This window comes from Hyposmocoma kahamanoa, unplaced genomic scaffold, assembly GCF_003589595.1.
Source record: "Hyposmocoma kahamanoa isolate Upper Pololo Valley unplaced genomic scaffold, ASM358959v1 67, whole genome shotgun sequence".
Lineage (NCBI taxonomy): Eukaryota > Metazoa > Arthropoda > Insecta > Lepidoptera > Cosmopterigidae > Hyposmocoma > Hyposmocoma kahamanoa.
The window spans coordinates 7,885,434-7,907,339 of record NW_020653855.1 but is presented as its reverse complement, the minus strand read 5'-3'; the positions used below and the strand labels follow the sequence as shown (position 1 = coordinate 7,907,339).

Sequence of the window (21,906 nt, the reverse complement as noted above, 5' to 3'; positions counted from 1 at the left end):
CAGACAGCCATTTGACACAAGTAATATTTTGGATTGACATGTGACAAGTTAACATTGCCAATTGAAAATCGTTCGATTGCTCTAATATTTAATGCCTTGAGATTCTGGTACACCAACACAATGCCACAAACAGGCATACCAAACGGAACTTTTTTCGTTGAGGGTCTAAAAAGTATTTATTTCAAATAACCTCTTTACAAATCGACAAGTCCTTGTCAAAACTGACAAAACAAAATTGTTTACAAAATTAAATTAATATCAAATTAAAATGTTGCTACAGTTCAAATAACAACTATCTATCGGATAGTAAGTAGTAATATCAAACAATATGCGTTAATTTAGTAACACACGTGTACTTAAATAAATATTTCAAAAGTATCTACAGTTAAATTTATAAAGTTATAACATGTGATATAAAAGCAAAAAGATGTCGAAACAAAAAAAGTATGAAGCAAAACCGTTATCTTTAGATCATTTATCCGAAGATTTTCATTTAAACGTTGATGCTCTCGTGGAAGAAGGTACTATACATAACTTTTATTTAGTAGCAGTCGAGCTTCCTTGTGAAAGAGTCGTCCAGGGTAGTCCTGCCCCTTACCATTTCCGCCGCCAAACAGTACCTAATGTAAACATTTCTACTTTCTGGTTTTGAAGGGTGGTGAGACTACAGTCACATGAGACTTCAACTTTGTCTCAGGGTGTCCAGGTGCAGTGGCAGTCAGATCCTTGCCATTTAAAGCTCTTGGAACTGCAACTATCCTACGACAGTATAGATAGATAGGCGTGTTGATTACTGATTGTGGAAAGTTTATAAAATGCATCAAAGATACGTCCACTGGAGTATTTGGCCAACGTAGACTGTGGGTCATGTACTGCGACATGACAGATTTCATATATTGCACACTATAATGAAGGGCAAAGTAGCTGGGAAGCGGAAGGTTGGAAGAAGGAAAATGCCTTGGCTTCGTAACATCAGGGAGTGGACATACATATAAGAACAACTGTTCAGGCTAGCTCTGGACAAAGAAAGATATAGAAAACTGATTGTCCACCTTCAATAATGGAGATACACTTATAGAAGTAGATTTTGATATTGTCTATATCCCTTTGTTACGTGAGCGTGAACAGCGGTCGAAAATCAGTAGTTATAGTAATAACCCAAATTGTAGTTCTTCTTTTTAATTGAGAAAATTGAGACAACTGAGATCCAATCAAATGTTAGTAGGTACAGACTTAAAACTATATTAGTACTTATATTTTACCAGGGATTGTGTATTATGTATTAAGTGCCGCATAATTGGGCACTCATTCCTGTCAGCAACTGTGTTCAGGAGGCTATTGGGGCTGTCACGTATTCTCTTCAGTAGCGACGCGGACTTTTTACGTACAACAGCCGTAAAACTATCTACGCGCGCGTCAGTGAACATGACTGAGGCACTGCAGAAACGTGACAGCCCCAACAGCGTCCTGAAGGCGTTGTTGTATTGCACGCACAGAGCATTCCGAGAGCACTGAGTGTAACTCTTCCACAGAGCGCTAGTGTACATTGGTTTTCTTAACTGCTGCCGTACATCTGGCGAACCTGCGGGCAAGCATGTTTGCTCTCACCGAGAGTGCTCTCCGTTCGCGCTGTATATCCAGGTCATCCTTGAGGTCGTCGGTTTTAACTGTATGCTTTTTTTTGTATGTATTGTATGTATTTTACGTGTGCGATAATTTCAGCATTTGCGAACCGATTTTGATGACTCTTTTTTGTTGGAAAGAGGGTAGGTACCTCAGATGTGGTTCCATTTAAATTTGAAGAAAATATTCCACCTCTAAGGATGGCAAACTAGGGGATGAATGACTTTTGAGGTCGGTTTTCTTAGTACTCTGTTCTGATTAAGAATACACACAAACCAAAACAAAACAGCAGTATTCAGAAGTTGCTATATTTTATGACACAGAGTTTTCATTGGTTAAAATTCACGTAACGAGCATCAACTTTTTTTAACTATTATCCTGATCAATTAAGGTTTTTTGATACAAACCGCTGTTGTAAAAAAGCCGTCGCTATGTAATGGGACAGCGTAAAACGTTTCCTATTAATAACGTATCGAAATCGATTTTAAACCACTTTGCTCACGCAAAACTATCAGGCGTTTTACCTGAAACAATTTATTTAACTTTTGACATGCATGCCTCCGAAGTTATTCTATTATATATAGTTCCGTAATTATTGACATACAACCATAGATAAATTCCTGGACTTGTTTATTTTTAATTTCAGTGAAACGACGTGCTCTTTAGCTCCAATATTTATCGAGCCAACAGATTATGTAACGAAGATTATTCTAATTGAGAAATTTTGGTACCTGTTTAAAAAATTATAATGAAATAAAATAAATGATAAATAATTATAATAAATTCTTATTGTTTATTATAATGAATCATCGGATTCATCTTCATATGAACGGGAATCATCACTAGAATCCTCATTAACATTAATTATTACTAATTCCTTAGTACACAAATTGTCAAATGCAACATCAGCATTCCAATCAGACAGTTCTTTTTTGAACCCGTTCACATTCACGATTAAAACTTAGGACGCATTAGGACATCACTAATTCATCGGAGTATAATATAGCTACGTGCTATTGCTTGGACTGGTGTTATAATTAGGTTTTACTAAACTCCGGCTTATTTGCGCACAATGTCAGGAGGTATACAATGGTAATGCTAAATAAATCTTAGAAAGAGCGTTTAAGGTCCAGAAGAAGTGTATTCGAGCAATTTGCGGTGCGTGGTTCGATGACAGTTGCAAACCGCTGTTCAAAAGGCTGAACATAATTACCTTTGCCATGCATGTACATTAGGGATATCTGCGTATTTGTCAACTGTCATCCTCAATATTTTAAAATACGCGGTGAAGTCATTCAAAGGCAAACTAGAGCAAAAATTATGAATCTCTTATACCAACTTCGTTGCCATAAAGTAATTTATAACAATAACTGCTTGAACATGTATATAATTATTTACAATAAATTACCAAACGAAATTAAATTGTTACAAGGACATACTTTTAAATTAAAATTGACAAAATGGCTTTTGACACGTTGCTTCTATAGTAATAAAGAATAATTAGAATTTACTTATTCATTACATTAATTAGAAACTATAGAGACTAAATAAATATTAAATCCCATTAATATTTGCACATCTGCTTGCAGATTGAATACAATGTACCTAATTTTACTTAAGACCTTTGTAATTACTGTATTCTGGCAAGTAAACGTATTCTATTCTATTCTATAAAATAGTAATGAAATAAAACATACTACGCTACACTACCCTACGCTACGCTGCCATACGCTACGCTACCCTATGCTGCGCTACCCTACCCTACCCTCACATTACCTTCAATCCTTCCCAGGCCGCCGCAACACGAACGGCTGGCTTGTCCTCAACGACGGTACCCAGTACATGTCGGCCAACCACTCGATCGCCTGCAAAAAGTTCGCGTATGCTTCTAGAGGATGCCAGGTTAGTTTCCAGGTTATAATTATAAATATAGGAAAAAAGGGATATATGCAATGACGCCATGTAAGATTGGGTACCGATGTCGCCACTTTTTAGCTTGTGTGCAATTCAAAGTTTACGCTCTATTATCTACTACCATAACTTAAAGATTTTGATTGGGTAGGGCTTAAAACGTGAAAACGATGAAACACAATTTTAGAATTAAAAAAAATTAAACTTACAGTCACTTGAGTAAGAGTTATATTACAATATTTCAGTATTTTTTCATCCTGGATCAGCCATTCACCATCAGGTGGCGTTTTAGTAAAAATGCAATTAGTATATAATAGCTAACTATTACACGTTAAATGGAGAACTCATTTTTCGTTACACTAAGAAGTCACGGAGCGGTTTTCACCAGCGTCTGCCGCGGGACCGCGGCATCTGTAGAATGTAATAGTTCAAGTATGTTAAATTAGTAGCACATTTCACGGCGCATTTTACGCCTGTGGTGGTGACGGTTGCTCGCGGTTGCCGCGGCGGAGCACTAGTAGAACCGCGCAGGACGCGATCACTTTAGCGATCGGTTCAGGCGCAATGTGGTGCAGGCGCACGCGGGATGAGTTCTCTATTAACCGCGCGACTTGCGATTAACTCCCACTAACTTCGCGGTCCGTTCCGCAATCGCAATGGTTTCGTGCCCGCAACCGCGGCGGCTACGTGCCCGCCCAAACTTGCAGGGTCGTGAGTATTTAAATAAAACCGCTGTCTAGCAGTACCGGCGGGCGCAGATGGAAACCGCTCCGTGAATTGTTAACCTTATTAACCTTAAACTGACGCTACTCACCGAGGGATATGGTCCTACCTAGTCGATAGAATCCATGTGGCTGTTTTTAATATTAAAAAATATTCCATTTTTCGTACTATACCTACACTGGTACTGGTGTATTATTAAATTAATATATTATTATTTTCGTAATGGCGGCCACTAGGCTTGGGCCAGTGTCAGTTTTATATGAATAATAAAAAAAATGTGGCGATCGATCGTCGCCAGTGTCAGTTTTCCGTTATACGTTACCACTGGTTGGTGAAGCTGTCACTGTCAACAGTAAACTCGAACCATCAACGAATTTAATAAATTATGTTTTTTATAAAGGATTTATGTACTTTTCTATAATCGTTTCTAATTTATTTTGCGTGCACATGTAAAATAAACCCGATTTTATTTTACTTATTTTCTAAATGTATTTGCTATGGAAATTTAAACAAAGTAAGAAATAGTAATAAGAAAACCTATCTTTCGATTTTCCTGCAGCTTCAATCCAACCTGCTTTTATTTTTAACTTATTGGAAAAACTTAAAAATTAAAAATACTCTACGTTTAATGTACGAGTACAATGGAATTTAAACATCTAAATTATCTAAAACAATAATACACATACATTTTTCTACAAGCGACAGCAACATACAAATTGACATGAAATTGAAACGGTTGTCCGAAATTTGAGTTGTGTTAAAGTTACTCGAAATAAAAGGTTTAGTAATAATAATAATAAAATAAATCAATTTAACGTGAATGCTTTTCGCTTCGATATTTTAGGGACTTTAATTACAAAGATCACAGTAAGAAATTCAAACATTTCAGTAAAAATTTATTGTCGATAAACATCAGTCAGCGTAAATGAACATCACTATATTTGAGTCTAGAAATTTCTATGGAGACAAAGAGAAAACATTGAATAATAATAGAAATAGTAACTAAAATGATAATAGCCGGTGGAATGTAAACTCACTGGTTTTAAAATTTTTGTTTTACTCCAATTTTTACAAGCTGTATTGCTACAACTTGGCATTTTCACGTTTTACGAGAGATCTTGTATGTACAACGATCGCCATGTCACTGTGGCGATGTTTATAATGCTGCAAGTGCGTTATTATTAAAAGAAAGAAGGTTGTCAAGGCGAAAAACAAAGTTTATTAATTTTTTTGTTTCTTGGCACCCATAGGCTCTGGCTTGCTCAGTGATGGCAGTGGCGATGTCCCGCGTAGAAGATGTATGCCGCTGGTGCGTGAAAACCCTGGATCAAATCCTCGAGAGCGGAGATCAGCTCTATCAGGACAGTTACTTGCACTTCCACCCGAAGGACAAGAAGATACTTGCAATTGAACAGGTTTGTCGTTTCTGATGATTATCCACACAGGTGCCGAAGCAGGTGCCTAGCCAGATGTCAGTGGGTCTAGGTTCCTTTTCCACCATCAGGCTTGCATCACTATATATTCATTGAAATAATGTGTTGTCTAGTATCACTTATCTAGAAAAGCCAAAGCCAAAATGGCAACAATGAACCGGAACAGGATATCAATACCTTATACGTGATCCGTCTTATACGATAGCCTGCTGATCATAAGAAACCTAGATTTTGTGTCGGCGGTGTTTGCAAGTCGCTCGTAAAAAATGAATGCGAAGGACATGAAAGCCAATCGCACCTTTTTCGCCTTTTACTACAAAAGGTATAATGTGATTAAGAGCTCTCGTGCCAAAAAAGTTTTGACGTTGGCTCCGCCCAAATTTGTGAAACAAATGTATGCCTGAAGTTCGCGTGACATGCGACAGGAGATGTTGAATTTTGCGCATTGAAAGTACCAAATTCGTTTTAGCGGAATAACTCTAAAACTAAAGGGATTAAAAAAAATCCGTAGTGACAGTTGTCGATCATAAATATAATTAATTACCTAATTTTTGTCCTAATAACCTGTAGCATTTCGAGGATGAATCGAAAACGTGAAAATTAGAGGTCATTTCGTGATTTTTATCTATCGAGGAAACTTTATTGTTTTATGTTTCTGATTAATGTCTATGCTTGAATATATCGTGCAGTTACTCATACAATATTTTATTTTTAACTTGAAAGTGGATATACCCCTCTAAAATCAAATCGAAGATTAGGAATTTTTCCTCTGCTCCCTCTTAAAGAGCATTGCGGCTTGAAATTGCGGTTCGGACCTGTAGAGAGGATGGATGAAAGAAAATTGACGAAACAGCTGTGATCAGGATTTGTAAGAGCCGATCAAAGCGAACTTGACTCCATCCATCGATGATCCCAAACTCGCAGACTGCATGGATCCCCTTAGCCTACGGAGAGACGTTGGCTCTCTGTGTGTATTCTACTGTCTATATAATGGAGAGTGCTCTCAGAAACTTTTCGAACTAGTGCCACCGTTTCGTTTCCACCATCGCACCTCCCTCCATCTTAGATGCCTGGCATTGTTAGAGTTAGACCACGCGGGCATCTCAGTCGTTCCTTCCTCGAGCCTGCAAGATTTAGAATGATCTTCCTCCTGAAGCATTTCCTTTCCGATATCATATCATATCATATCGTTTATTGCATTATGTGGTACAGTAAGGTCTTAAAAATAATACATAACATGATCCAACATAAACCTTGTAAGGGCACAGCAATTTGACTTACTTCACTAGGTACATTGTAAATTATTAATTATAATCGATGAATTCTTGCAAATTGTAAAAACAGTTCGACAGTAAAAAAACCTTTAACTTATTAACAAACATACGTTCCGTTACAATATTTCGTATTAGGAGGGGTATTTTATTATAAATTTTTATTGCCATATGGTGTGTGCCAGAAGATACAATGTGTAAATTTGTAAATGAACCAATCAATTTATTTCTTTTCCTTAATCTAGCTTTATAAGTATCATTACTTTCTTGTTCAAATAGATGCCTATATTATCTTACAAACTTACAAATTTCTAATATGTATTTTGAGGTAAGTGTTAAAACATTCAAACTGGTAAAGTGTGGTCTACAAGTATCTGTTCCTCTTATATTTACCAAAATTCGCATGCATTTCTTTTGCAGAACGAAGAGGTTGTTGGCGTGTGTACTATTACCCCATAAAACGACGCCATTACTTAGCCATGCATACGCATAAGCATAATATGTTGTCAAAGCGGTTTTCAAATTTGTACACTTCTTTAGTTCGAACAGAGCATACGTAAATCGTGATAGTTTTCCTGACACCTTATCTACATGATTTTTCCAATTCAGTCCTGAGTCGATTTCTACTCCTAACAAACTGCACGAATCAACAGACATTACTTTACAATTTTCATATGAGAAATCGAATTTCAAGGGACGTTTTTGTCTGGGTTTTACTTGTATTAATTTAGTTTTCGTTATATTTCATTTTAAATTGTGATCTGTTAACCAGTCTATTATTTGTTTTAGGGTAATATTTAATTGTTGTTTTAATTCATCACTATCATTACCTTGAAAAAGTAAAGTAATATCGTCCGCATAAAGTATGCTCTTTGTACTTACCAGTTTTGGTAAATCGTTAATATATAACAGAAAAAGGGCACATCCCAAAACACTTCCCTGTGGTATTGAGTTTTTTACGACAACTTTTTTTGATCTGCATATAGTTAAAAATTTTTTGCACGTGTCGTAGTGTTCAATATCTACAAACTGTTGCCGATTCTCTAAGTAAGATTCAAACCATTTGAGGGCTATCCCTCGTACACCTACTCCATGCAATTTTCCTAAAAGAATTGTATGAGATACTCTGTCATATGCTTTGCTCATGTCTAACAACAGTGCAACAGCATACTTCCGATTATTAATTGTATTTAATATTTCTTTGCTATACTTATAGAGTGCAAACGTAGTTGATCTGTTTTTACGAAAACCATTTTGACTGTCGTCATATATTTTAAATTTTTCGCAAAATGAATTCAAACGCTTAGCCACTGCAGCTTCAAAAATTTTTGAGAACGTACACAGAAGAGCTATGGGGCGAAAATTATTAGGATCATTTGCAGTTCCAGATTTGGGCACGGGTTTTATAATTGTGATTTTCAACAAGTCGGGAAAGGTTGCTTCGGAAAAAGATTGATTTACTAAATGTGTTAAAGGTTCCACTAGTTCATCATTGCATTGTTTGATTAGAGTCGGGGGAAATTCATCATATCCACTTACTTACTTACTGACTTACTCTTCAAGTTTTTTATAATATTTTTCATTTCGTTTTGATTTACAGGGCTTAAATACATAGAATTAGTTGAGGGAGAATGTATGACATGGGGTTCTTCAAAAAACGTGTTTGCAGGGCTCTCAAAGGCTGGCAACGCATAGGAAGCCCATCTGATGTTGCAAATGTCCATAGGCAACGATGACCACCTCTCATCAGTTTGAAAAAAAACTTACGACCAAATTGAAGGAAAACGCGGTGATGAAATCTGCTTACCCAAAAACCAACCACCATTGGGCCAGTTCTTAAGTTGCCAGAATATATGATCGTACCAAAAGGTAGAATATATAATGGATTGAAGATGTTTACTATCAACAGTATTACAATTTGTTTGCAGATCCTACGCAAATTTTACACGCCGGGCAACTGCGTGTGCCGCGTGACCGTGTACGCACCGAGGCAGGAGGGCAAAGTCGACAACGACTTGTTGGATATGGTAAGGCTGTGTAATATAGGAACAGCTGTAGGTCAAGCTGTCAGCCATACTTTTTGTATGTATCTTTTCCAACAACTGCAGTTCCTGGTAGAACTTGTAGGAATTGGTTTCTCTCACACTCACTATCAAAACCTGATTTTTTTATGATCTGTTAACAGTTGCAAGAATTCTTCCGCGAAGAGAAGGCGGGTGTGCTCATCGCCGACGGAGGCTTCGCGATTGCGTTGTTCAAGACGCCCAGAGGTGAAGTACTTTTCATTATTAATTCAATCTATACATGCGTTCCATAGCTCAACACACGTTACCTCTTAGAAAACGTTACGTTAAGCTCGCCCAAGTAAGGTTTCACGAGTCTTCTTAAAGATGACATACACTACAAGGGTTTGTATTATTTGAACCCGGTTTAAAATTGCAACGGAACCTGGATAGACCCAAATGCGAGTATCGCGTGGTCCCGGGACTGGTTGCTTGTCAAAAATAGTTCGCATCCATTCCCGGGCTCAGCTACTCCTTGAGAGATGACGTTAAAGGATGATGGCCACATTACTGCCCTCATCTTACTTTTTTTTATCTTACAGTAGTTAAAACTACATTTTTGATAATAGTTCAGTATAGTAAGTAAGTAAATTCTTTATTTCCTCCACAAATTTGTAACAACTTAAGTAAACATAAGAGATATTACAGTAAAAAACATGACAGGAAAATTTGTAGAGACTGGAGCCTAAACTAGGATACCCTGTATTTTAGGTCACCAGGCCTCCACCTCCAGAAATTCTGATCAATATTTATAAATCTATATTAACAAGTTACATGTATACTTAATTGGAAAATAGAGTGATAACAAAAAAAAATAATAAAAAAAAATATATATATAAATATAAGAATAAAAATTAAATTGTAAGTGTGTGAGAGTGTGTGTGATGATTGAGTGCATGTGGTGTGTGTGGAAGTGCGTGTGATGTGTGCGAAAGTGCATGTGATGTGTGCGTAATTGTTTGTGACGTGTGTGAAAGTGCAAGTGATATGCGAAGAGCTTGTAAATGTGGATACATATTAGAGTGAATGTGCGACCTGCGTAGGTTTAGATGATTAATTTTACGAGTTCATAAACGGTGGACGTATTTGGTGAGATGAGAAAAAATATAAGAGTTCGAACATTGACTGTTAAACTTTACTTTTATTCTAACATTATTATTTTGTTTGACTCTGCAACTTAGATATTTATAGCATCAAAAATTACTAGTGGAATAAAAAATGACAAAACGAGTGAAAATGAAAAAATGAGTATCCATCAAGGCAGCAGTTAATTTTGAATGAAAAACAAAATTTGTGATGCATTCCCGGTTCAGTATTTAATGGCCGTGGTAGTTGTAGCCGTGGTAGCCTAATGATAAATTTATCACGAGCTTTTCGGTGAAGGAAAACATCGTTATGAAACCTGCACGTTGACGAAGGTTCACTACCCTCGGAAGACGTGTGAAGTCCCCAACCAGCATTGGGCCAGCGTGGCGGACTATGGCCTAAACCCTCGTCTGAAAGGAGACCCGTGCCCAGCAGTGGGTCATGGGGTTCACACGGCATTGCACTGCAAGCTTTTTTACACCATTCAATGTGCGTTTGTATGTATGTGTGTTTTTTTGCAGGACAAACACTGTGAACGGTTCTTTCTATATTTAATGTATGCGCCACTGTTTATTCGATTCGGATTTTAAACTGCAAAAAACGTGCATACAACGCCGTGTGGGTAAGGTGACAAATTGCAGTTTATTATATTTAATGTGCTCAGTGTTGCCAGATGAGCGAGTTCCAATATACCTTATACTTTATTTATAATATAATATATTTATTATTTTCTATACATTTGTTCGCTTATTATAATAATAACGCAGACACTCAACACTAGCCCCGTATTAGGGAAACCCTGTGTCCCGGGTGCCATGGACACACGCATAGACAACCACAAATTACACCCAAACTCACGAGAGAAATAAATGTAGGCTATACAAATATTTCTACCGACCCGGGAATCGAAACTCTCTTCGACCTTTGGGTGGCAGTCCGTCCGCATGCTAACCATGCGGCCACGGAGACAGTAAAATTATTAGACAATTTCTTTAGGACATCCTCAATTTAGTCATATTTAGTTCATCTTGATCGGTCCTTACCAAATTGTCCCCAATTACATAATTTTTGCCAAGTATGTTTCATCCACCGTCTCTATTTGTCCAAACCACTTAATTATCTCTGGTGACGTGAAAATGCTGCGAGACTGAAATTCTTAGTATAATACTAAATTAGTAGAAATAGTGATTTAAATAGCAACACTGAGCCGGAACAGGATATTGATACCTTCGTGATGTGTTTCGGGTAAGTAGACTGCTGATTAATAAAACCTAATTTTCTAAGGTCACTAATGGCGTTGTTTGCTAGTCACTGTAAGTACAATGAATGAGAAGGACATGAAAGCTTTGTGGAATAATGTATAAAAGAGCATTGCGGCTTGAAATAAGATGAAGGCACTGGGATAGAAATAGGAATGATTAAGTGTTTCGGATATGTGGAGAGGATGTTTGAAGAAAATAGAAACAGCTGTGATCGGGGACAAGTTGGTAAGTGCCGACCAAAGCGAAATTACTACAACCAAATTGAGGATATCCTAAAGAAAGACGCAGGTCATGTGTAGCCTTAACCAACTAGCGTGTACGAAATTACTGGTGCTAGTGTTTTCAAATATCTTTGTGATGTTTGTCGTCTTATACGGTAGCCTGCTGATTAATAAAACCTAATTTTCTAAGGCCACTAATGGCGTTGTTTGCTATTCACTGTAAGTACAATGAATGAGAAGGACATGAAAGCTTTGTGGAATAATGTGATAAAAGAGCATTGCGGCTTGAAATAAGATGAAGGCACTGGTATAGAAATAGGAATGATTACGTGTTTCGGATATGTGGAGAGGATAAGGACAAGTTGGTAAGTGCCGGCCAAAGCGAACTTACCACGACTAAATTAAGGTCGTCCTAAAGAAAGGCCAGGTCAAAATAGTACATTGTGGACGGTGAATAAGAAATTACCAAGGAGCCCGAAGCCCGAAGCCAAAGGCTGAGGGCTTTAAATCTCGAATTTTGTATTTCATCACGTTTTTCCATCACATTTGCAAAGAAATAAACACGATATAAATAATAATATGGTTAACAATACAACAATTATGGATTAGGCAAAGGGCAGGTTTTTTTTTAATTCTTCCATAAATAATATAAGTCAAACTAAAATCTTGTAAAACGCAAACACGCATACAGGGAGCAGAGGAACAATTTCTAATCTTCGATTTGATTTTAGAGGGGTATATCCACTTTAAAGTTAAAAATATTCAAGCATAGACATGAATCAGAAACATAAAACAATAAACAATAAAGTTTCCCCGATAGATAAAAATCACGAAATGACCTCTAATTTTCACATTTTTAAATTATATTTATGCATGATCGAGAACTGTCACTACGGATTTTTTTTTTAATCCCTTTAGTTTTAGAGTTATTCCGCTAAAACGAATTTGGTACTTTTAATGCGCAAAATTCAACATCTCCTGTCGCATGTCACGCGAACTTTAGGCATATATTTTGTTTCACAAATTTGGGCGGAGCCAACGTCAAAACTTATTTGGCATGAGAGCTCTTAATAATAAGTGCTTAAGTAGTATGTAGCTGAATTGCAATTAAATTTGTGTTTAGATATTATTTTAAGCCAATGTTTTAATATTGAACTTAAGTAATCTCCTTGCTTGAATTTGAACCTGACCTATATAAGGAAGAAATGTTGCGCTACAAATGAAATAAAACTCCTTACGGACCATGGCTGTAATGGAAAGAAGAAAGGCCCGTGATTTTTATTTCGGGCGTCATAGTCAAGTTAGCCACCAATCATGCTATTTACGAGCATGTGTTATCAAGCGAAAATGTCCTAATCATCACATTTGCTCGTAAACTGACGCGCGTATATAACCTCTCACGCGATTCATGCGTCTCTGGAAGCATACCATACCTAGAGGTGCCGGTGATGATTTTATACCGATTTATCGGATATCGAAGTTATAACAGGTAAAAGAACTAATACTAATTGCTATTTCGGTAACTAGTCTAGCAAACCATAAAATTTTTAATGCCTGGGTCTGTCATTTAAAAAAAATAAACAACTTCAAAAATACGTCACGACAATCGTGTGTGTTATTGTTTGGGCTGGTGATGTCGGTGTTTATTTATTGAAAACATACCGTAAGTTGCGTTTTTTAAGTTTACCCTGAATATAAATGTTTATAAACTATACTTTAAGGACTAATTTCATGGTAAACATTAGAACCACTCAAACGGAATATTATCATATTTACCCACCAAAAATTTCATTAGTGCTTTTTAAGTGCAGGATTTGCGGTGTATTACTGCATTTTATTTGAGATGTTTTTGTTGTAGTACGGAGGGTATTTATTTAGCAATGCAAAATAATAATTTTTATTTTTAAAAACTTGTATTTAAACTGAATCCTTTTCTATAAATATCATTTTCATAAAAAAGCATTTTGATAATACGAAAGATGTGTGTCAGGATCGTTGATTGGATAGAAGACGAGTGACTACTCCAATGTGTAATTTGTGGTTGTCTATGTGTGTGTCCATGGCATCCGCGATACAGGATTTCCCTAGTGCGGAGCTATGAGTGTGTTTATTATATTTATTAATGGGAATATGGCGTCGAGTGTGTGGTTACAAAACCATAAAAATGTTCATCTTGCCCCCTCTAGGTTATTACATGTTCGATCCTGCTGACCGCGACCGCGTCGGCCGCGCTGTGGCACCACCTTGCATCGGCAAAGCACGCGCTTGCTTCTCGCAACATCCAACTGTTAGTACTTTCATAATTACGTTAGGAAATGATGACCATTGTGTCTAGTTCATAACTGTCTAGCATGAAACTGACCTAATTAAAAAAAATTATAAATTAATTGAACTTTAAAGCAAGAATGGCCTTGAATATGGTTTGTATATATTTACCCTCTTATGGTATGCTTACTTTTATTACTTCTTTAAAAAATTAATTTGGAATTTCCATATATTATATTGTCGCCTGGTGTGGCCTTATTACACCAAGGGTGCGAAAACGTGGCCCATATTTCACGTAAAAAATTGATATTATTTCAAAAAAGTTTGGATATTTTTGTAAGTTTTTAATGTAATTGTAAATTATTCAGGTGCAAAGTCTCGCCGAAAAACTAGCCCCCAACATTTCACCTGTCATATCAACGAAGGAAGAAGATTCAGAGGTAAAAAATACAGATTGATGAAAGCTTTAACCTACTTGCTAAAATAGGCTTAGAGATAGAGACTGTGATCCACGCTCTGGATCTTACCTGGTGCAATAGATTTCGTTAACCATAGTTACGAAACCTGTTGTTGATTTATATTTGTGTCTACCTAATAAAGCCTAAATCATATGGGCCTTATTAGGAATTTATTTTTTTTATATGATAGGGTTAAGGTAGACGGGCAGGCAATCAAGGCAAAGCAAGGCAGTATGTCCGTGAGTATATCTATCTGGGCCAGTTAGCCAGCTTTGAAAATAGACAGGATAAGGTAATCAGTCGTCGCATAGAGAACGCCTGAAAGAGCTACTGGTCCCTATGCCATTTAGATGCCAACTCAACCTGGCATCCTGCCCATCTTAACCTACGGTGCACAGACATGGTCGCTGACTGAGTTCCAGAAATCTAAAGGCGAAAATCTGACCTGGGCTTCAAACGTATTGGCCGAGTACGCAATACAATGCTGCGTTCGATGACTGGCATTGCTGATGTGGGGAGCAAAACAGCCAGGCTTAAGTGGGATTGGGCGGGCCACGCTAGCCGGATGCAACTTGTGAAGTGGGCGAACGTCGTCACTCCATGGGTGCCTGAGGATGGAAAGAGACGGCGTGGATGGCCGAGAAGGCGTTGACGGGACGACCTTGATGGGTTTGAGAGAGAGTGGTGCGAGATCGCCAAAGACAGGGAGCATTGGAGGATTTTGGGGGAGACATTTGCCCAGCAGTGGAACATAATGGGTTAATTAGTATATACATCATATGTACCATCTTAATAGCTACTTCTATTCCAGACTGTCCACTTCGAGGAGCCGGCATCATTCAAGATTTATGGCATGTCTGTCTCAAGTTTGCGTAGACTGAACCAACATGAAAAGTGAAAAACAACAACTTTGACAGGCACTTTAGCACTGAGTCTCTTGGTCTACGCATAACTTGTCCTTAAATATTGCCTACAATCTTCTCCTTAAATACAGGCCGATGAGTTTGTTACATTGGATACTGCGGAAACTTAGTCTCAAATATGGATTTGGTGGCGCGGTACTGTTGCCACGAAGTTTATTATGCGAAACAATTTTTTTATAATTCTTGCTGTAAATAACTGTGAAATATTGATTGTAGTACATCGATTTTAAATAACACTTGTAGAAATTAACCTAAATCATAGTCATAATAGAGGTCGAATTGTCAGAATTCAATTTCGATTTGTCCAATTACAATACGTTATAAACATTATTAATAATACACCGACAAATAAAACAACAAACAGTTTTATACGTAGCCATAATAATAATATAGTTTGTAAATATTCAGTGCTATTGTTAACATCACTCACATCAATTTTGTTTCTCCAAGGTTAGGAGTCATAATTGCACTTATGTCGATGTTAATTCAACTTGAACTGGTACATTAATGATTTTTTCAATCAAGTTCGCCGTATTAATTTGATCATAATAAAATGTTTTGGCGTAATTAGTCATAATAAATTATAATTATGATTTTCATAACAAAAGTTTGCCATAATATAGGTTGTCATAATGCGTATAACAAGACCGAGTGTGAAAGTGACCTGAGGTAATGAAATGACGAGTTTGTCTGAAAAGAAAATGTCTGTAGTCATGTAGCGGGTTCACATATCGTTTTTGTAATAAATTTGTTTGGAAAAAAAATTTGTTTTAATCTTCACGTCCAACTCATAAAAAAATTAGTAAAAAAAAAATTTGTAAAAATTAGTAATTACGGAACTCCGCGGCACCCAGAACCACTGGTAGTGAGGTGGGTACTTTTATGTCCCTACCGTACTACCATAGAGATGCCTTATTTAATACTGAGATGTCAATTTAAGGACTAGAGAAAAACGTCTCACACGTAATTATTTTCTCCAGTAGCTCAACACCTTTCGTTCTCGTAAATCATATGACTGGTTCACCTTGATTGACCATGGGCAATGGGATTAACAAATCCTAATAGTTCCACCCATGTTATGTAATGGGTACATGAGTACTGGACCCACTAATGGAACCAACAGGCCGAAAGATCATTTTTTCCTCTAGGTGTACTATAGGGATTTCTTGTTATTAAAACGTAGGTAACATTTCAATTGCTAATAGATATGCCTGCATAACGCTACAGATAGCTGTGTGGGCACGGTCTCCTAGGTATATTTTATTTCCAAGACCTTACATATTATTATTACAATGTATGTAAATGTTAGTTGTGTTAAGCTGTTACTGAAGCTATAAATAAATATATCGGATCTATCAATAATTCTGGAAATAGAAAATTTAAAACGAATTGTCCCATCGAATTCCGCGTACTTGTATGACAAAAATCCGTGGTAGGAGCCCGTTTAGCTCGATCTCTGATATTTGAAAGCAAAACAAAAAATATATTGTAAATGTTGAATGCGTACAAATGTTAATTAGAAAGAGCAACCCCTAGGGTTTCTTGCTCATTCTTCGCAGGGGAATCTGCCTTACGAATGAGCGGTAGAGTTTCACCAATGTGACGATTTCAAGTGTAATAATGCTTACTTATGAAATAAAGATTTTGATTTTAACTTGGTGTAATAAAAGAACAATATCAGTTATGCATATGTTTGTAAAAACATAAATTTTGTAATGAACTTTCTGAAGTGTACCACCAGCAATATAAACACTTCGTGCCCAAAGCCAACCTGACTGGTTCACCCGGGAGGACCATGTTACCATGTTTATTGTATTTTAATTCATATTAAAAAAAATTATGTTTCCTTTATATAAATCTATGTTAAGCATTTAAGGTAGCAAGTTCCCCTTCATGTCCCATTGATTTTTTTCCACCCTGTATAAATACCAAAACTATAAATACCACTTAGTGCTCAACTCTCCAAAAACTTGCCTAAAACAGTTTTTATTAAGTTTTTTGTGGCAATTGATCATTTAGCGGAGTCCTTGCCATCTCGTTGTCGCGAGTAGCATTTTGGCGCGCACCGCAAATTGTACGAACAAAAAATGGCGGCCGCGGCTCTACATAATAATTAGTACGAGTTTGTTCCGCTTACGAGTTAAACGGACATTTCATGTCTTGTATCATCGAGTATATCACCATGCCATTTAATTTGTTTGAAAACTATTCTGCCATATCATCACGGTGGCAGCAGCAGTCCGATTGGCCAGCGCGAATTCGAAACAATTGACGGCTGTCGTCGATTGTTTCACTTTAAACCCCAGTTTTGCTTTGCTATAATGGACGACTACATATTTAATTACCGATGAAATGTATTCCGTTTGTTTTGTAATTAGATGTTTTGCTATTTTTCCCACTCCACCGAATGGAACAGCCCCCACAGTTAAACATATTATCTTTGTTACTAACAATATTTTTGGAGTGTACGGAGACTTACACACAGGTCAGTTGTTGGCGCTGTACTATTTCAGCTTTCTAATTTATGATTTCAGCGCAAACGAGAGTTGATATTTAAAAGTGATATCAGTACTACTTGACTGGTGAGTTGCCAGGGATGGGCGGCCCTTATTTCGTCTCTATTTCTGGTAATATACTCGATGTGCTGTATGTATTCTTTATGTCATCATCATTATTTCAGCCGAATGACGTCTACTACTGGATATAGAACTCTATATGTATATATGTGACTTGTTAAAATATTCAATTGATAACTCCGAACCTCTCTCCATAAAGCAGAGTTCACGTTGTTAGAAATTATGAAGTAAAATTTAAAACTAAGAAAGAAGAAAAAATACAATTTAATTGACTGCACACACAGAGGAGACCAGACAAGAAAAAAAAAGTAAACTGAAAAAAAACAGCAAAAATTATATTTAATTATATATATCATAAAAGATTTACACGTAAAAATAAATAATGACAAAACAAGATCACATACAAAATTAAAAATTAATTTAAACATTATTTACATAAACATAGAACATATAATAATATAAGACACTAAGTATAATAAAGCTATTTTTCATTTCACTAGCTCGGAAAGGCTTTCTTTCTCATTGGAAATGTGCGCGCAAAAGAGTTTTTGCACCCTGGTGTGAAAATGGTTTTTGATGATCGACTGTGGGCAGGTGCTTTGAACTTTTTCTTTCGATGAAAAATAGATAATGTCACATTCAACTACGCCATTTATGGTACATTACTTATTTATATAACATAAATCCGTTGATATATTTTATTCTTATTATTGTTGACATTAAATTGACAATGATAACTAATTGTGTTTATTAAATCATTTTACTTCGTCGAAGAACTAAAATAATTGACAATCACACAAAATAAAAATACAAACAAGAATGAAAATTGATGAGGTGTAAATTCGGACCACATCCGAAGATTATTAAAAATACTGATGATTTATAGATCAACTGTTTTTCTTTCATCTACCATTATCCTCGCTATAGTGAGGTGAAAAGTAGTGTGGTTAGCTCGGCAGCAAAGCTGTTTTGCGTCTCGTGCCTTGGAACCCTCGCTACGCTCAGGAATCTATTTATGAACCACGAGCGAAGTGAGCCTTCTCACGTCCCACGAGAGAATCTTAGCTTACTTCGCTAGCTTAGGTTTCAATACAAGCACTCGCGTTAAGCAACAACTATCGTGTCAGATGTGGTAACAAAAGGGTCACTAACTCAGTATTTGCTGTAAGTTATTTATTTTTTAGTTTTTTAAATAACACCTGAAAGAGCAGATTTGTTCAAAATGTTCATTTCCAGTTTAATACTAGTAGCTACGATATCTATTATTGCTTTTTACTACCATGTGGTCCATTAATACTGGTCAAATATAAATGCGGTCTATTATATCGTCATATTATATATATTATATCGTCGTGTTTTGAAGAAAGGGCGAAGAGCCATTTCGAAAAATTTTACAGGGGACCATGTTTTACGTTTTAACGACTGTTTTAAAATATTTACGTCCAATTTTAAAATTCCATTTTGATTTTAATTAAGTTTAAGTTTTAAAACTGAAATTAAAACAAGACGTAAATATTTTAATACAGTCATGATAAAGTAAAACATAGTCACCTGAAAAATTTGTCGAAATGACGTTTTCGCTCGTAATAGAGCTATAGATATATAGCTTTGCTTTGTGTCAAATACTACTGGTAGCATAGTGATCTTGGCTTCCGACACCAAATTTTACCACACCCATGGGTTCTGAACCTGCTCCTGCCAGTTACCAGGTACTTCCGGTTTTTGGGATATTATCGCTTCAACAATACTTTGGACGTCAGCATAATATACTAACTACAACACAACATACTATCAGCATCTATTCGGTCGCTCCAAGTACGCTATCGTCACAGCGCAATTCTCTCCAATTTTCTCCACATGTCCGAAAGGGTTCGCTTCTATATTATCTCCAACAATAACAAAATGTAAATGAAATAATTTTAAACTGTAACAGCGTCGTACGACCACGCACGATGTTTTGTTTGTGTGACAGCGCGAAGGCGTGCGCAGCGTGTGCCGCACTGGAGGACACCTACAATGTGCGATGTGACGCAGCTTGTTTCCAGATTTTATTCCCTGTCAAAACAAAATTTAACCACGTAATTTCGATACTTTCTCTTAATTCTGCTGCACAGATAACCCCGGTAGGCTAAAGGAGGTTATCTATGTTGTGCTGTAATTATCAACTTCATATCAAGCTTTGATTAGGAATATACCCCTCCCTCAACCGTGACCACGGGACCTGTAAAGGGCCCGAAACGTCGGTGTGTTAGAAAAAACAAATATACGCGATTTAAATCCGGAACAGTTTCATTTCCTATGTGTAAAAATCACGAAAACCTAAGAACTCGTACCCCTGTTTTCATTTCTTATTCTATAAAGATCATTTTATTTATTTATTTTATGGCAAATAAATCAGTAAGTTTCCGTTGGTGTGTAATTTGTCGACCTTGCCACATATACTCCATAATTTTTTTTAATACTCTTACTGTTGATTTTGAGATGGGCGGCTATTTTAGAAAGCCATAAAATTGATGCGAGCCGCAACTGCTTTTGTTGAATTAAGATAAGAAGTGGTAACTTATTGTTTGACCTACTGCCTCTCAAGCACAGGCCGTAAATTCGAATCCAGTCTTTGAGTCAAGTTTAAGTCACCTTTGAGTTTTTCGAAATTTATGGGCGAAATTCAATTTGAAATTTACCGCAAACTTTTCGATGAAGGAAAACAACATGAAGAAACCTGCACTGAAGTCCCCAGCCCGCATTGGGTCAGCGTGGCTGACTATGGCCTAAACCTACACCTGAGAGGAGACCTGTGCCCAACAGCAGGACGAATAAATGAGTTGATGATAATAAAATAAGAACAAAATAGACAAAAGATAGGGTGCAACAGGTGGCCACGGTTGCGGCAGTGCAGCAACCTGACAGAATAAACTTGAAAAAATGAAAGGGTACAATAAGTGCTCATTAAATATGAACGTACTAACTATATGTATTACACTTACGTAAAGTACCCAAATAAATGCAGTATTTTAATAAATATTGTGTAAGTTTCCTTAATGAAACGAAAAAGGTATTATTTTGATGTTGACCGCTATAGTCTTGTGCAACATGGCAATCCGCAACCGCCATTTTGAATCCCGAATTTTTAATTACACACTTTTTGCGCGCGCTCGTTCCTCATTGGCGGACGGCACGATGCGTTCGTTTCGACCAGAGAGCCCGTTCGTTTTTTCGTCCATCAACTTTCTACGAAGCGAATTAACTAAATCAATTTAATTTGAAATGTTTTAATTCCCAATGCTTGGGAACCGATTATTGAAATATTTTGATGGTACGTTTACGGGGGTTGTTAATTTGTTCAGAGAAAGGGTAGTTTCACATTTCTTATTAAAAACGAATTTTGGGAAGTTTAAACGTTTCGTAATGATTATTGTCCGTAGAACTGACATACATTGCATTGTTGACGTCATAATTTGTTAAGAAATATCTCTTTTAACAGCCACCATTAATATTTGACTGCGGGATGGTTTTGTCGTGAATTTTCTAATTATCGTCCTTCTCAAAACTCCGTGCATATTAACATTACCAGTTTTGAAATTAAAACTAGCTGGCGGCGCTTCGTCTGCACTACATTTTCATAGTTTTATTGGTTTTCCATACAAAATTTCGTCCTCTATTTCACCCCCTTTAAGATTTACTTTTGTGTGTTTTTCTCAAACAGCACAAAGTTACAGAAATGCAAAAAATGGATTGTATATACAAATTTTGTAGGCTAATTTCATATCACATTTCCTTCATATTCACACATTGGCTTTGACCTATTCTTAAAGTAATGCATCCAAATTACCATCCTTGATAAGAAATTTAAAATAAATACAAATTGTTGCCATCTACTAAATAATCACTCTTTATAAGATACGAGTTTGAGAAAGTCAGGCGTCGCCATGTACCATGTACATGTGTCTTCTAGGTCGCATCTGTCTTTATACCTATAACCTTAGAATAATAACGCATAGAATGATAGTTTCATATCAAACGAACTGTCACAAGTGAGGCAAGAATCAAATTCATGTAGGCTAGTTTTAGTAGTAGGTTAATTTTCGGTTTTA

At 36.6% G+C, this 21,906-nt stretch overlaps 1 protein-coding gene across 1 annotated transcript in view; it reads left to right on the top strand.

The window, feature by feature from the left end:
• Nucleotides 1-15,921, top strand: part of LOC113232197 — a 74,712-nt gene extending 58,791 nt beyond the window's left edge. The window contains exons 44-50 of the mRNA XM_026466841.1: nucleotides 3,416-3,525; nucleotides 5,508-5,672; nucleotides 8,890-8,988; nucleotides 9,147-9,231; nucleotides 13,780-13,880; nucleotides 14,227-14,298; nucleotides 15,128-15,921. Of these exons, the coding sequence (XP_026322626.1) occupies nucleotides 3,416-3,525; nucleotides 5,508-5,672; nucleotides 8,890-8,988; nucleotides 9,147-9,231; nucleotides 13,780-13,880; nucleotides 14,227-14,298; nucleotides 15,128-15,214 (719 nt within the window). The 3' untranslated portion in view covers nucleotides 15,215-15,921. The remainder of the gene's footprint in view (nucleotides 1-3,415; nucleotides 3,526-5,507; nucleotides 5,673-8,889; nucleotides 8,989-9,146; nucleotides 9,232-13,779; nucleotides 13,881-14,226; nucleotides 14,299-15,127) is intronic.
• Nucleotides 15,922-21,906: the final 5,985 nt, after the last annotated feature.